We start from the raw sequence: 13732 nt of genomic DNA on the forward strand, positions 1-13732 counted from the left end.
AAGACCTTGTGCATGCTAATCATGCGCTGTAGCCCTTGAGCTATCTCCTCCCCCCTCACTTCTAATGAAAAGAATGCAGCAAAAGTGATGGACTGTCACTTCCAAGATCAGGTTACTGAAAGGCTATGGCTTCTGTTTTAGGTATCCTGTCACCCCCTGAGGGAAGCCAGCTGCCACGTTGTGAGCTGCCTCACTGAGGCAGGGAACTGAGGTCTCTGGCCAACAGTCAAGGAGGGCCTGAGGCCAACTGCTTTGTGAATGAACTTGGAAGTGTATCCTCCCTAAGTCACAAGATCTGCAAAGCACAACATAGAAAGCTCTGCCTATAAATGTTTGTTGTTTAAGCTGCTAAATTTGGGGGCAATTTGTCATCTCTTATGAGCTGCAATAGATAATACACTGCCCATTACACTGAAAAATAAAACCCAAACTCTTCCCTGTGGCCTACCAGGGCCCAACGTGATCTGGGCCTGTGTAGTGCTCCAACATTATTTCACACACCTCTTCCTCTTGTCACACCTGACACTACATCCACTTGGGGCTGTGCTGTCCAATACAGTAGCCACTGGCCACATTCAGCTATTTAAATTTAAATTAATTAAAATGAAATAAAATCAAAATTCAGTTCCTCAGGCTACCCACTTTGTAAGTGCTCAGTAGGCACACGTGACTCATGGCTACCATATTGGACAACATGGGTAGGGATCATCCATCATCACAGAACGTTCTGACAGTGCTGGTCTGGAGGAAGGAGTGACTTCCATTTGTACAAAGTTTCCAGGATGATGGCCTGAATGACTGGGAGAAAAAAGGTGCCACCAAGTGCGGAGGAATGAAGGATGGAGGGCTGGATAACTTCTGACCTCCTGAACTCGTCTTTGAATAGGCAGTTCAGCCACCTTTTGAGATCTCTGCCGCAAGTCTCTGCTAGAGAGGAGACTGTCTCTGGATCCAGGCACTGATGAGCAGGAACTTACTGGTTTCCCCCTCCTCATCCCATAGACCCACCCCCCAGCTGTGGAGAGACAGAGACAAGGATGAGGGGATGGTGCTTCTCTGCTCTGATCCAAAACAGTTGATGGAAGATGTGCAAGGACAACTGGGTATGTGTGTAGAAACTGCTAAGAAGGGAGAATGTAGCTGCACGGGAAAGTTTCTTTATAAACTACTACAGATTGAGCTCCAGCCATATGCCAGGCTCTGTCCTCTTGCAATCCAATTCAAGCACCTCAGTAAGTCGGCCAGGCGGTGTGAGTGCCATCCCTCCCCCACGAGGTGTGGCAATCAAGATTCAGAGAGGCTGCGCCCTTGACCCATGGTCACACTGGGGGTCGGTGGCCAAGATGGGATTCGAAGGTTTCCTGATTCAAGTTCATTGCTGTTTTTTTGCCTCCAGTCCTTGCTTCTAAAGTCATTATTTTCCTGCTCTTTAAGCTGCTGACTTACAGAACTGATCTCTAGGGGTTTTGTTTTGTTTTGTTTTAGGAACTTCCTGGTAACAATGTATGAATTCTCGCTTGCATCAGGACTTTGGGTGGCAACCAAAACTGGCTTAAGCAAAAACAGGGAATTTATTGGTTTAAGTAACTGAAAAGTATAAGTGGTGGTTCTAAACTCAAGTGTCATCACATCCCAGGTCTCAAATGGGATCACTCAAAATTTGTCTTTCCCATATTCTGACTCTGCTTTTAATCTGCATTGTCTTTATTCCCAGACCATTTCTGAGATGTTAAAGATGGCTGCCGGCAGCTTCAAGCTCACTTCCTAACAATACGGCTTTCTTTTATGGAACGAAAAAGCCTCTATCTTGATTCCAGCAAAACTCCTGGGGCTGCCTCTCATTGGTTTAACTTGGGTCAAGTGTGCATTTTGAACCAATCACTGAGGACAGAAAGAGGCAGTGTTCTGATTGGCCAGGTCTGGATCACATGCCCATCCCACCCTCAGCTGAGGGATGGGTAAGCTTCTATCCACTGGATGGGAGAGGGGGTGGGTCCTTCCCCAAAGGAACATGGAGGGCTCTTACTCGATTAAGGGAGAATGAAAGCTAAAGAGGAGAAATGACAGACGTCCACCTCAGGTTCTCAAATTATGTTCCACTGCTGTAGACACCTTGAATTTTCTGGAATTCAAAGAAAGAGGCAGAAGGAATGGAGAGAAGTGGAGGGATTTCAGAAATATGTAGGCAGTGGAATGAGCAGAACTCGGAGGCTGGTTAGACTTGAGGCACAAGGGAAGGTGAAAGTTCTTGGCTGCAAGCAACCGAAGATAACTCTAGCTACTTAAACGAAAGGGAACTTACTTTATGGGAAGGCCATCAGGGGTTCATAGCATTAACTAGATGGAGCAGACTTGGAAACAGGCAGGAATTATGGGCTACTAGAGGAGCAGGAAGCAGGAATTACAGCAGACACTGTGGTTGTGCATCTAATGTTCATACCACTCCTCTTCCTTGTTTGCAGAGCCCCAGTTCTGTTCCTGCGGCCACTTTACCTCACATACTTCTGACTTGGCTCTAGGGTTGATTGGTCTAAGCCACTTACAGAAATCCCCTTACCTTTGCCAGAGATTGGTTTAGGAGTGTCAGGTGACCCATTTCAGGTCATTGAGCCATGAGGGGAGGTCTGCTTGGGAATTTTTTTTGGAGGAAGGTTTCCCCATTTCTAAGAAGGATCTACTGGAAGGGAAGGTCCCTCTTCACTGGAGTTTAGCCATGATTCCTGGAGCTGTGGCAGCTATCCTGTGAGGGAATCAGCCTGAAGGTATGCACACTGAGGACCACAGTAAACAAAAGTAAGAAAGAACTTGGGTTCTTAATGACGTTGTTAAAGCACTGAAAGCCCTGTTCCTGGAGCTCCTCCACTCTAGACCTCTTCTGTTGTGAAATGATGAATTTAAATTTCCTCACTGCTTAAGCTTGGTTTTTGGAAGGCATAAGCATCCTGACTTATGCCATGTTTTAGGGACAACCTGGTCAGGGCACAGCTGGTGCAATGCCAGACCTCCAATCCCAACTCTTTTCATCAACCTTGTGTGGCCTGCTCAGGATTCAGAGTCCTGGGAGAGAGCACCTGTTACCCAGATTTAGGACCCTCTGGCTATGCTAAGGTAGGGAGAGGGTGATCTGGTCCTTTAGGCTTCCATAGTGGGAGTTGGCCACTGTAAATTACCTTTCCCCCACACAAGGGGGGAGCGGTGACCCAAATGGAAGCTGGGAGACCAGAGAAAGGGGGAATACATGTTGAACATCCAAATATCCATCCATGTGCATCTCTGATCCCAGTAGACTTCATGTCTCATCGCACATTCTCTACAAAGCACCGTGTGCTCACCACATTCTTCGTTTGATGTGCTGCATTCAGGCTTCTGTGAAGTTGTATTACTCACTCTGCCTGGAAGCCTTTCTCTCTCTTTCCCACCTGCAAACCCCTATTTATTGTGAAGACATGTTCAAAAGGCCCCTTCCATTCGGAGGGAGAGCTGGCTTCTCACCAGGAGGAAAGAGCCAATGTGGGACCAGCTCTAGGCCAGGGACTGTGTTCAGGTGCAATCAAGAACTGAGGAAGCAGCTTTCACTTTAATGAGCTCATCTATACATCTCATAGTTTCACTTTCATCGCGGTATTAATAGCAGTCACATCAACCTCTAAAAACAATTGTTGAAAAGATGCCTCTATTCTTGCCTTCCTGTTGCTGTATTTAGGCTTCCATCGTGTTCCAGGAAGTCTTCCATGGCCGGCCTCTACTCCAGCAGAATTAAGAATTTGCTACATTCTATCTTCACTTCATTTTCCACAAATTACTTTGTATCAGTCAAGACTCCTTTGATTGAAAGCGATGGAAGTTCATGCCAATTGGTTTTATCCATTCATATAACTGAGAATTCTTGAGGGTATTTCTAGTTTTCAGATCCAGTCTCTCAAATAAAATAACCCATAATCAATCCGTCTGTATTAGTTATCAAATGCTGGATAACAAATCATCCTAAAACGTATGGCTTAAAACAACACAAATCAATGGCCATTTTTCAGTTTCAGAGGTTCAAGTATTCAGGTGCAGCTTAGCTGGATGGTCTGTCTTGAGGTCTCATAAGTTTGCAGGCCAGATACTGGCTAGGGCTGCAGTACCCGTATCAAAAATGGTTCATTCACACAGCTGTCATATTGGTTCTGGCTGTTGGCAGGAGGCTTTATTTTCTCCCCACATGGCCCTCTCTGCAGGGCTGCTTGAGTGTCCTCACAGAACGGCAGCTGCTTCTCCCAGAGTGAGTGATTCATGAGATAAAGGCAGAAACTGCAATGCCTTTTATAACCTGGGCTTGAAAGTAAACACAATCATTTCTGCCATATCCTATTGGACACACAGAACAGCCCTGACTGGTGTGGGAAGGGACTACACAAGAGCATGAATTCTTGGAGGTGACGGTCAGTGGAGATCATCTAGGAGGCTGCCTCCCACAGCGTTCCTCCATCCTTCCTTCCCTGTTTAACCTGCTATTCCTATGTGTACACTTCTTTCTCAGGTAGACCCTCCCCAAGCAGTGACAAAGATGGCCATCAACATCTCCAGGCTCTTGTTCTTATGGACCTCAGTGGGAAGAAAGTACCTTTATCCCAAAATTTCTGGCTTAAGTCCCAAGGCTGAGTCTGACTGGCCAGACTTGTGTGTAGCATATCCTTGAACCAATCACTGTCATCTTCGGTTATTATGGTCTGATTGGCCAGAGCTAGGCCACACTCCCAGCCCTAGACCTGAGGATAGAGTTCGCAGTACTAGAGATTCATGGAGGGGATGAAGGAGGATTGGCTCCCAAAGGAAAAATCAGAGTGAACCAATGTGAATGGCTGTTGAGCAGGAAAAACAATACATGACCAGTCCATCTCCCTCCCTTGTGCTCCCACTGCATATTTTAGCAACCTTTGGTTTTGTATTTTTAGTATTATTTTCTATGGGATTATTTAATTTCTGTGGTAGGTAGAACTCTAAGATGGCCCCCAAGATCCCTGGTGTAAACATACCTTCTCCCAGTTAGTCAGTTAAACACTGGTCTAGATGTTCTGTAGAAGAATGCTGCAAATGTAATTTAGGTGCCAAATCAGTTGACCTTAACAGAGGGAGATTATTCTTGGTGGGGCTGACCTAATCATATGAGCCCTTAAAAGGGACAGTCTTCTACCTGACAAAAGAAATTCAAAGGGTGAGAGAGAGTCAAATAGGGGAGATTGTCTGTTGTTGGCTTGAAAGATGGAAAGGGCCTTATGGTGAGAAATGCAGGCAGTGTCTAGGAGCTGAGGGCAGCCCCTGGCTGACAGCTTGCAAAGAAGCAGGCACCTCAGTCCTACAAACACAAGGAACTGAATTCTGCCAATGACCTGAATGAATCTGAAAGGGGATTTTCCCCCAGAGCCTCCAGAGAACTCACCCTTAAAGTCAGTTTTGTGAGACCCTGAGCAGAAAACTGAGTCATGCAAATGCTTGAATTTCAACCTACAGATTTGTGAACTAATAAATGGATTTTTTTAAATTTTATTTTTATTTATTGTTTCAGAGGGGAGAGGTCATTAAGTCTATTAATTTATTTATTACTATTTTTTTAAATGGGGGTACTGGGGATTGAATCCAGAACCTTGTGCATGCTAAGCTTGTGCTCCACCACTGAGCTATACCCTCCCACCGAAGGATGTTGTTTGAAACTGCAAAGATTGTGGTTAATTTTAGGCAGCAATAAAAAAATAGATATACTTTGCTGTGGACACTAAGGTGTCTAAAGTAGGGAGCATCTCTTGGATCTCCTTAACATCCTCATCTCTAACAGGACCTGAGTCAGAGCAGGTCCCTATTCCTGCTTCTTGTTCTACTCTCTGGGGAAGAGAGGGGGAGCCTTGTTCCCCACCCACCAACTCCCAGCTTTCCCAGTCTTGGGGCCCTACCAAGGAAACTCTTTGCTTGGCTTTCCATAAACAGCCTGTGCCCCACCAGGCCCAGGATGGCAGCTCGACCAATCTCTGCTTCCCAGGCCTCAGGACCTTTGACCGAGTCTATTGATCTGGACTCCTGCGCAAGTGGTTGGACCAACAGACAGACGCCATGAGGGCTCTGCTGCTCCTGGGGGCTCTGCTGGTGAGCTTGGAGTCAGCGCTTTCGGTGAGAGCTGTGGGAATCAGGAGGATGGTACTAGGGTGGCCCTGGGGGCTCCCCATCACAGCCTTAGCCCATGACCTTTTAGTCCAGGTGATTGGAAGGCCTGTTTGGAAAGACAAGGCCAGCCCATAAGGCCCAGGTGCAGGAGAGAGAGACAGTCAGTGCTGTTGGGTATGGGGACATGGCCTGCATTTCCGGGGGAGGGGGCCCTTGAGGAGACAGTGGGAGGAGGAAGGAGGGGTCCAGTCCTTGTGAGGAAATCTCTGTATTTCTGGGCTGTGGGAGAAAGCCAGGGACTAGCATGGGATAGGGATAGGCTATGACTTTCTGGGCAAATCCCCAGCCCTCTTCTCTCCCCCTGTAGGCTCCACCTTGGAAAGCCCCCAAGGAACATAAGTTCAGAGCGAGTGAGCACACAGTGGGTAAGTAGCCTGGGTTGACCTCCTGAGAGACCCTTGGATGGGGTGAGTATGGAGGGGAGTGCACAGATGGTCAGTCTGCAGCCCTTGGAGTGAGGGGAGGGATCAAGGGCACTCTTTACCCTCATCCCCACAACTGTCTGGCTGGCATTCAGACCTGAGTGCGCATGGGTGCCGGGGACCCAGGCTGACAGTGAGCTGTGTGCACCTAGAGGGCAGGGCTGGGGCTGCATCTGAGTGCCTGGTCCAGCACCTGCCCTCCTCCTTGATTTCCCGAGCCTCCCTGCTTCTTTTTTTCTCCTCAATACATCTTGCAGGCATCAGTCATACCACATAGAGGCCAGTGCCCTTGATGTACAAGGACGGAGAGCAGGGCTCTGGACCCTAAATGATTCTGAGTCCCAGTGTCATCATTTATGTGCTGGGTGACTCTGGGCCAGTGACTTGGCCTCTCCAAATTTCAATTTTCCCTATCTGTAAAACCAGGCTGGTAATGGTAAAACTCTTAGGGTTGTGAAGGAGAAATGAGTCGTTAATCTCAGTGAGGAACTGTATCACAGTCTGGTGCATGGTAAATGCTTAAAATATATTGACTTTTATTATCAAGCTCCCTTTTAGATGGAGGATGTCTGCTCTCTCTCCCCTGCCATAACTCCCCATTTTCTTTATTCTTTCAGGCACTATTTGCCTGGAGTTGTTAACTAGATTGACACCGTCCTAGTGAGCCTAGTGGCCTGGCCTGGTGGGATCAAACCCAACATGGCACTGAGGCCCAGCACATCAAACCCTGGCTCACTCCACAGGCAGCCAAACTGTGCTCCTCCCTCTAGCCTGATCCAACCTAGTTGCCCTGCCCTTGCCTGATCACCTCCTTAGGGTCCTCTGTGTCAATTCCATTTGCATCTTAAAGGTCCATCTCAGACCCCTCTCTCTTCCTTTACTGTCCTGTCCCTGATTTGGCCCACAACACAAGTGCCACTATGCCTTTAAAAACAAAATAGCAGCTAATGTATACTGAGCACGTACTATGTGCCACACTCTGTGTTATAAGTGTTTTATAGACGAGATCTCATGTAAATGTCACAACACTCTTCCGAAGTAGGTAGAGTCGGTTCTTGTTATTCATGGCAGTCTAGAAAGTCACCAAGAGCATGGAATTAGCAAAAACTGAACCATTGCTCCTAGAGGAAATACAGGGTTAGGTTCCTCTGAGCTCTGGTCACAACATTTTCATCAAATCATCAATATCTAACCTTGTTGTATGTGTGAGTCTGTTTAAAGACACCTTACCTAATGTATCTTGTTGATTCATTAATACTGAATTCATGGCCAGTGACCCTATAGCTCAAAGCTTATCTAACGCACAAATATTCTCCATAATGCTCATCACAGCACTCTTGCACTTAGGAATCCTGGACAGCACTCCAACACTCTGGGGGCCATTTTCAACAGCAAAATCATGTACCCAAAGCACAAAATTTGAAAAATAGAGCGTGAAAAGGACACTTGTTTACAGTGGGAGCTGAAACAAGCAGCACATCACCTTGTTTGACCTCAGCTGGGAATGTGCACTTTGGGTGGCTCAAATTTTTCACCACTCTGCGCATGCCCGTAAGTGACCATGAAAGCACCTTGCATATTGGTTTGGGGTTACAAATAAATTTTAGCAAGAGGGCCAGATAAGCAAACACAGAATCTGAACAATGAGGCTCAATTGTATTCTTTTTAAAAATCAAAATAACAATATTTTTATTGTAAAACTTTACAAGTTACCGAAATAGAAAAGATGAAAATGTCACCCAGAATCCACTATCTTTCCAAAACCACTGTTACAAATTTTGGAGATTTCCTTCTATATTTCTTTTTTATGCATATGTAAATATGCATATGGTACAAAAATAGAACCATATTGACATGCTGTTTAAAAAAATTTTTTTTAATTGAAGTATAGTCAGTTTACAATGTGTTAATTTCTGGTGACTGACATGCTGTTTTTGTCTTGCTTTTCATCATTTAAAATTATGAACACCTTTTTGTACTAACATATCTACATCAGCATTAAAATTTTTTTATTGTGGTAAAATAATATATAATATAAAACTTACTGTCTTAACCATTTTAAGCGTACAGTTCAGTGGTATTAAGTACACTTACATTATTGTGCAATCATTACCATGATCCATCTCCAGAATTCTTTTCATCTTGCAAAACTGAAACCCTTCAACTGTCCTCTGCATTATTTTTGCCATTTTGTAGATGAGGAAACCAAAGCTCAGAGTCGTCAGTGACTTCAACATTTAATAAGTGTTTATTAAGTACCTACTTTGTGGCAAGCACTCTTCTAAGCCTAAGGGCTGAAGATTTGCCCAAGGTCACACAGCTTGTAGGTGGTGGAGTCAGGAGTCCACTCCAGCTGTCTGACCCCAGAAACCAACTCTTAAACAGAATGTGGTCTTGAAGACACCATGATCTTTTCAAAGATTATCCTTTTTCTAACAAGCCCCTGAGGGGTGGTACCTGGGCAATGAGGCACAGGGAAAGTCATCAAGGCCTGTGTTATCCCTGCAGTTCTCACTGTCACCGGGGAGCCCTGCCACTTCCCCTTCCAGTACCACGGGCAGCTGTATCACAAATGCATCCACAGAGGCCGGCCCGGCCCCCGACCCTGGTAAGACTACCCAGATGGGGTTGGAGCAGGCGCCTGGGGGAAGGGGACTCTGCCCATCCTTCTGCCCAAGGCACCCCGCCTGGAGAGAAGGGGTTGTGTTAGGGGAGGGAAGCCTGGCTCCTTGGGCAGAGAAGGGAAGCCTCACCTATTTCTTTTTTGTTGTTGTTATTAAAGTATGTTGATTTATGATGTATTACTTTCAGGTGTACAGCAAAGTGATTCTTTTCAGATTGTTTTCCACTATAGGTTATTACACGATAGTGAATAAATTTCCCTGTGTTATACAGTAAATCCTTATTGCTTATCTAGTTCAGGTATAGTAGTTTTTATCTGTTAATCTCATACTCCTAATTTATCCCTCACCACCAACCTTTCCCCTTTGGTAACTGTAAGTTTGTTTTCTATGTCTGTGAATCTGTTTCTGTTTTGTTTGTAGAGTCATGTGTATTATTTTTCAGATTCCACATATAAGTGATATCATATCATATTTGCCTTTCTTTGTTTAACTTACTTCACTTAGTATGATATTCCCTAGGTCCACCCATGTTGCTGCAGATGGCAATGTTTCATTCCTTTTTTAATGGCTGAGTAATGTTCCTTTGAATATATATAATCACATCTTCTTAAACCAATCATCTGTCAATGGGCACTTGGGTCATTTTCATGTCTTATGTCTCATCTCTTTCTACAGGTGTGCTACCACCCCCATCTTCGAGAAGGACCAGCGATGGGCATACTGCCTGGAGCCCAAGACAGTGAAAGGTGCCACACAAACTTTGGAGTGGTTCAGGGCCCTCTCCTCACCCCTAGTTAGTCTCCTAGGTACCATCAGACCCCAAACACCTGGGATTCTGAGCCCACCAAGCCCCTTCACTCCCTCCAGGGGGAGAAGTTCTAAGAGGGGGTAGCCCCATTTTGCAGGTAGGTAAACTAAGGCTTGGAAACTTGGAGGGCTAAGGTCATAAAACAAGCAGGTTTGGGTAGGGACTTGTCCCTCATTCTGTCTGACTCAGGCTCCGGGCTCTTCCTCCCACTGTGCCCATCTCTTATAGACCACTGCAGCAAACACAACCCCTGCCGGAAGGGAGGGACCTGTGTGAACATGCCAAATGGCCCAAGCTGCATCTGTCCAGATCACTCTACTGGGAAGCACTGCCAGAGAGGTAAAGAGATGCTGAAGCGAGGGGAGGGGGCGCTGGGGAACACAGGAAGCCACGGGTCTACCTAAGAGGTCCATGGATTACCAAAGACTTGGCATGGCCCCAGATCCTCCTGAGACTACTCCGTCCCTTTGTCCCCAGAGAAGTGCTTCGAGTCCCAGCTTCTCCGGTTCTTCCAGGAGAATGAAATATGGCATAGGCTTGAGCGGGCAGGTGTGGCCAAGTGCCAGTGCAAGGGTCCTAATGCCCACTGCAAACCAGTGGCCAGCCAGGGTGAGTGGATGCGTGGGGAATTGGCCAGGGAGGAGGGCCGAAGGGTGGGGAAGAGGCTGGCAGGAGGCCAAGTGGTGTGCCAGGGTGAGGGGGCTGGGGGCGGGTGTCTTTGGGCCTAGGGGTGGCTCAACGTGCTCCTTCTCCCAGTCTGCCGCACCAACCCGTGTCTCAACGGGGGCAGCTGCCTACAGGCAGAGGGCCACCGCCTGTGCCGTTGCCCCGCGGGCTACGCGGGACGCCTGTGCGACGTGGGTGAGTCAGGATCTCGGGGAAGCTCCGCCCCCACGTGGGAAGGGCTTGCGGAGAGGGAGGAGGGAGAGTGAAGTGGGTGAGAGAGCGGCGGGAGACCATACCACCTCCCCTAGCTGCAGGGAGCCCCTTCTCTCCCCAGATCTCAAGGCGATCTGCTACAAAGACCGCGGGCTCGACTACCGCGGCGTGGCCCAGACTACGCTCTCGGGCGCACCCTGTCAGCCGTGGGCCTCGGAGGCCACCTTCTGGAATGTGACTGCAGAGCAAGCGCTGAACTGGGGACTGGGCGACCACGCCTTCTGCCGGTGCGCTGGTTGGGGCAGGGGAGGGCTTCCCCCTCCCCACCCCCCGGGCCCTCTGGAGCTTCTCACACTCTAACAGCGCCCCACCCCCGCCTCCCCCGTGGTCACAGGAACCCGGACAACGACATTCGCCCATGGTGCTTCGTTTGGAGAGGCGACCAACTGAGCTGGCAATATTGCCGCCTGGCACAGTGTCAGGCCCCAAGCAAGGCGGAGCCCCAAATCACTCCTCCGACCCGGATCTCCTCTGGGCCCCAGGACTTCCCCTTGCCCTCCCTTTCGGCTTTGCAGAAGGCTCAGCCCACACCCCAGACCCCGCCTCAACCCCTAACCTCAGGTAGTTGGGAAGGGTTAAGAAAGTCGGAGTAGAGAGGGTGCGGGGCGAGCTATATTCCAACCGATCGTGGGTCTCTCCGTCCTCAGCCTGGGCTCATCCTACGGCCTGGTGCGCGCCGCCGGAGCAGCGGATCCCCCTGCCTAGCGAGCGCCCGGCGGGCTGCGGTCAGCGCCTCCGAAAACGGCTGTCCTCGCTGAGCCGCGTCGTCGGGGGACTGGTGGCCCTCCCTGGGGCCCACCCCTACATCGCCGCGCTGTACTGGGGCCAAAATTTCTGCGCCGGCAGCCTCATCGCCCCCTGTTGGGTGCTGACCGCGGCTCACTGCCTGCAGAACCGGCGAGTGCCAGCGCGGGCAGCGCCCCTCCCGGGACCCCAGCTCCTCTCTTCTCAGTGCCTAGCTTCCGCGCGACACCCGCACACGTGCCCTACCTTCCTGCGTCCCCGCCCCACCTTTCTCCCTTCTCCCCTTCAGGGGTCCCCAGGAGGAAGCTGAAACCCAAGAAGGGTTTCGGAAGGAGGAGGCTCCCGCAAGATGCCTGTGGCCGGCTCTGAGCTTGCTTCCTTTCCCCGACCCTTCCCGCAGACCCGCTCCCGAGGAGCTGACGGTGGTACTTGGCCAGGACCGCCATAACCAGAGCTGTGATCAGTGCCAGACGCTGGCCGTGCTCACCTACCGCCTGCACGAAGGCTTCTCGCCCATCACCTACCAGCACGACCTGGGTGCGTGGGGATGCCCCGCGGGGATCAGGGGAAAGGGTTCTCCGAACCCAGCGTCCCAGCGTCCGCATCTCACGCTCCTCCCCGCCTGGGTTAGCCCTGGTGCGACTGCAGGAGAGCGCGGACGGCTGCTGCGCGCACTCGTCGCCTTTTGTTCAGCCGGTGTGCCTGCCGAGTAGCGCCGCCCGCTCCGCCGAACCCGAAGCCGCACTCTGCGAGGTGGCCGGCTGGGGCCACCAGTTCGAGGGTAGGCAGAACGCCTTGGGGGCGGGAGGGAGACTTCTGACTACCGGCGTAGGCAAGAGAAGCCCGCAGGTTTGGTACTACGAGGGGCTGACTTAGTGGGCTGTGAGGACATGCAAGGCTCTTGTCTCTGCAGTCCGCTTCTCCCAGGGCTTGGGATTCACTGTCCAGGAAGGTCCCCAAATCTCCTGAGGGGCCCTGGGAGAATCATACTTTCTCATGATTTCCTCTGGGCACTGGGCTGCAAGGGCCAACTAGGACGTCGGCTTCCCGCTGGATCAGCGGGTGGGCTGGCTCTGGAGCGAGGTTTTGAGACACTGGACGGGAAGTGGGAGTGGGATTCCAGAGCAGTCCTGCTTCCTCCTGGCCCATTCACATCCCGGCTCCTCTCCGGCTCAATTTCCTTCTCTATGAAGTGGTGTTAAGGGCAACTCCCCCTTTCTTGGGTTCGCTGCGAGGGAGTCAGGAGATTAGCGGGTTTGGAAGAGCCTGGCACAGCCAGGTCCGTGACCTGGGCGGCAAGCGGAGTCGGGAGGGGTGTGAGTGAAGAAAGCGCTCCCTGTTCGCAGGGGCGGAGGAGTATGCCAGCTTCCTGCAGGAGGCTCAGGTTCCGCTCATCAGTCCCGAGCGCTGCTCCGCCCCCGACGTGCACGGAGACGCCTTCACTCCTGGCATGCTCTGCGCTGGCTTCCTCGAGGGCGGCACCGACGCGTGCCAGGTGAGCACTTAGGCCCGCTCGGCGCCCTCCCCCAAGCCGGTCAAGTGCAGACCCCAGGCCAAGGGCGCTGAGCTGCGTGTCCTCTACCCAGGGTGACTCCGGGGGCCCGCTGGTGTGTGAGGACCAGACGGCAGAGCATCAGCTCATCCTGCGAGGCATCGTCAGCTGGGGCTCAGGCTGTGGCGACCGCCAGAAGCCGGGTGTGTACACCGACGTAGCCAACTACCTGGCCTGGATTCAGGAGCACACTGCTTCCTGACGGACCAGGGACTCGTCTTTCCTTCCTGCTCAATTCTAGAATGGAAGGGTGGCTGGGGCAAGATCACAGACAGCAAGGATTGTGTTCCATTCCCAAGGCTGCCAGCCCAGCACCAGGCATGGCATTGGCACTCAATAAAGTGCTTTTGAAAATGCTTCAAAGGCACAGCTCTTCAGGGAGCCTACTGAAAAAATGCCACTACAGTAAACCGGTGCACAACTTCTCCACATCCCCTCAGAGAAA

The 13732-nt window shown here is 50.3% G+C and overlaps 1 protein-coding gene across 2 annotated transcripts; it reads left to right on the forward strand.

The window, feature by feature from the left end:
* Positions 1-6052: 6052 nt before the first annotated feature.
* Positions 6053-13644, forward strand: F12 (coagulation factor XII). Of its 2 annotated transcripts, XM_010946194.3 has the most exons (14): positions 6053-6144; positions 6506-6563; positions 9129-9228; positions 9920-9990; positions 10281-10391; positions 10530-10661; positions 10809-10913; positions 11053-11218; positions 11326-11552; positions 11639-11888; positions 12136-12272; positions 12367-12516; positions 13082-13230; positions 13322-13644. In XM_010946194.3, exons 1-14 carry the CDS (start codon positions 6088-6090, stop codon positions 13487-13489), a joined length of 1881 nt encoding a protein of 626 aa, XP_010944496.1. In that variant the 5' UTR covers positions 6053-6087; the 3' UTR covers positions 13490-13644. The 2 variants fall into 2 exon arrangements, with proteins under 2 accessions (XP_010944496.1, XP_045366010.1); XM_045510054.2 differs by lacking the exon at positions 12367-12516.
* The last annotated feature ends 88 nt before the right edge of the window (positions 13645-13732 follow it).

Source organism: Camelus bactrianus, chromosome 22, assembly GCF_048773025.1.
Source record: "Camelus bactrianus isolate YW-2024 breed Bactrian camel chromosome 22, ASM4877302v1, whole genome shotgun sequence".
NCBI classification, from domain to species: domain Eukaryota; kingdom Metazoa; phylum Chordata; class Mammalia; order Artiodactyla; family Camelidae; genus Camelus; species Camelus bactrianus.

What these genes read in the sequence shown, in the direction of transcription:
- F12 (XM_010946194.3), top strand. Translation starts at nt 6,088, where the DNA reads ATGAGGGCTCTGCTGCTCCTGGGGGCTCTGCTGGTGAGCTTGGAGTCA. An exon ending in GGAGCCCAAGACAGTGAAAG is followed by an intron (nt 9,991 to 10,280) that starts GTGCCACACAAA and finishes CATCTCTTATAG; the next exon opens with ACCACTGCAGCAAACACAAC. An exon ending in GCCTCAACCCCTAACCTCAG is followed by an intron (nt 11,553 to 11,638) that starts GTAGTTGGGAAG and finishes CTCCGTCCTCAG; the next exon opens with CCTGGGCTCATCCTACGGCC.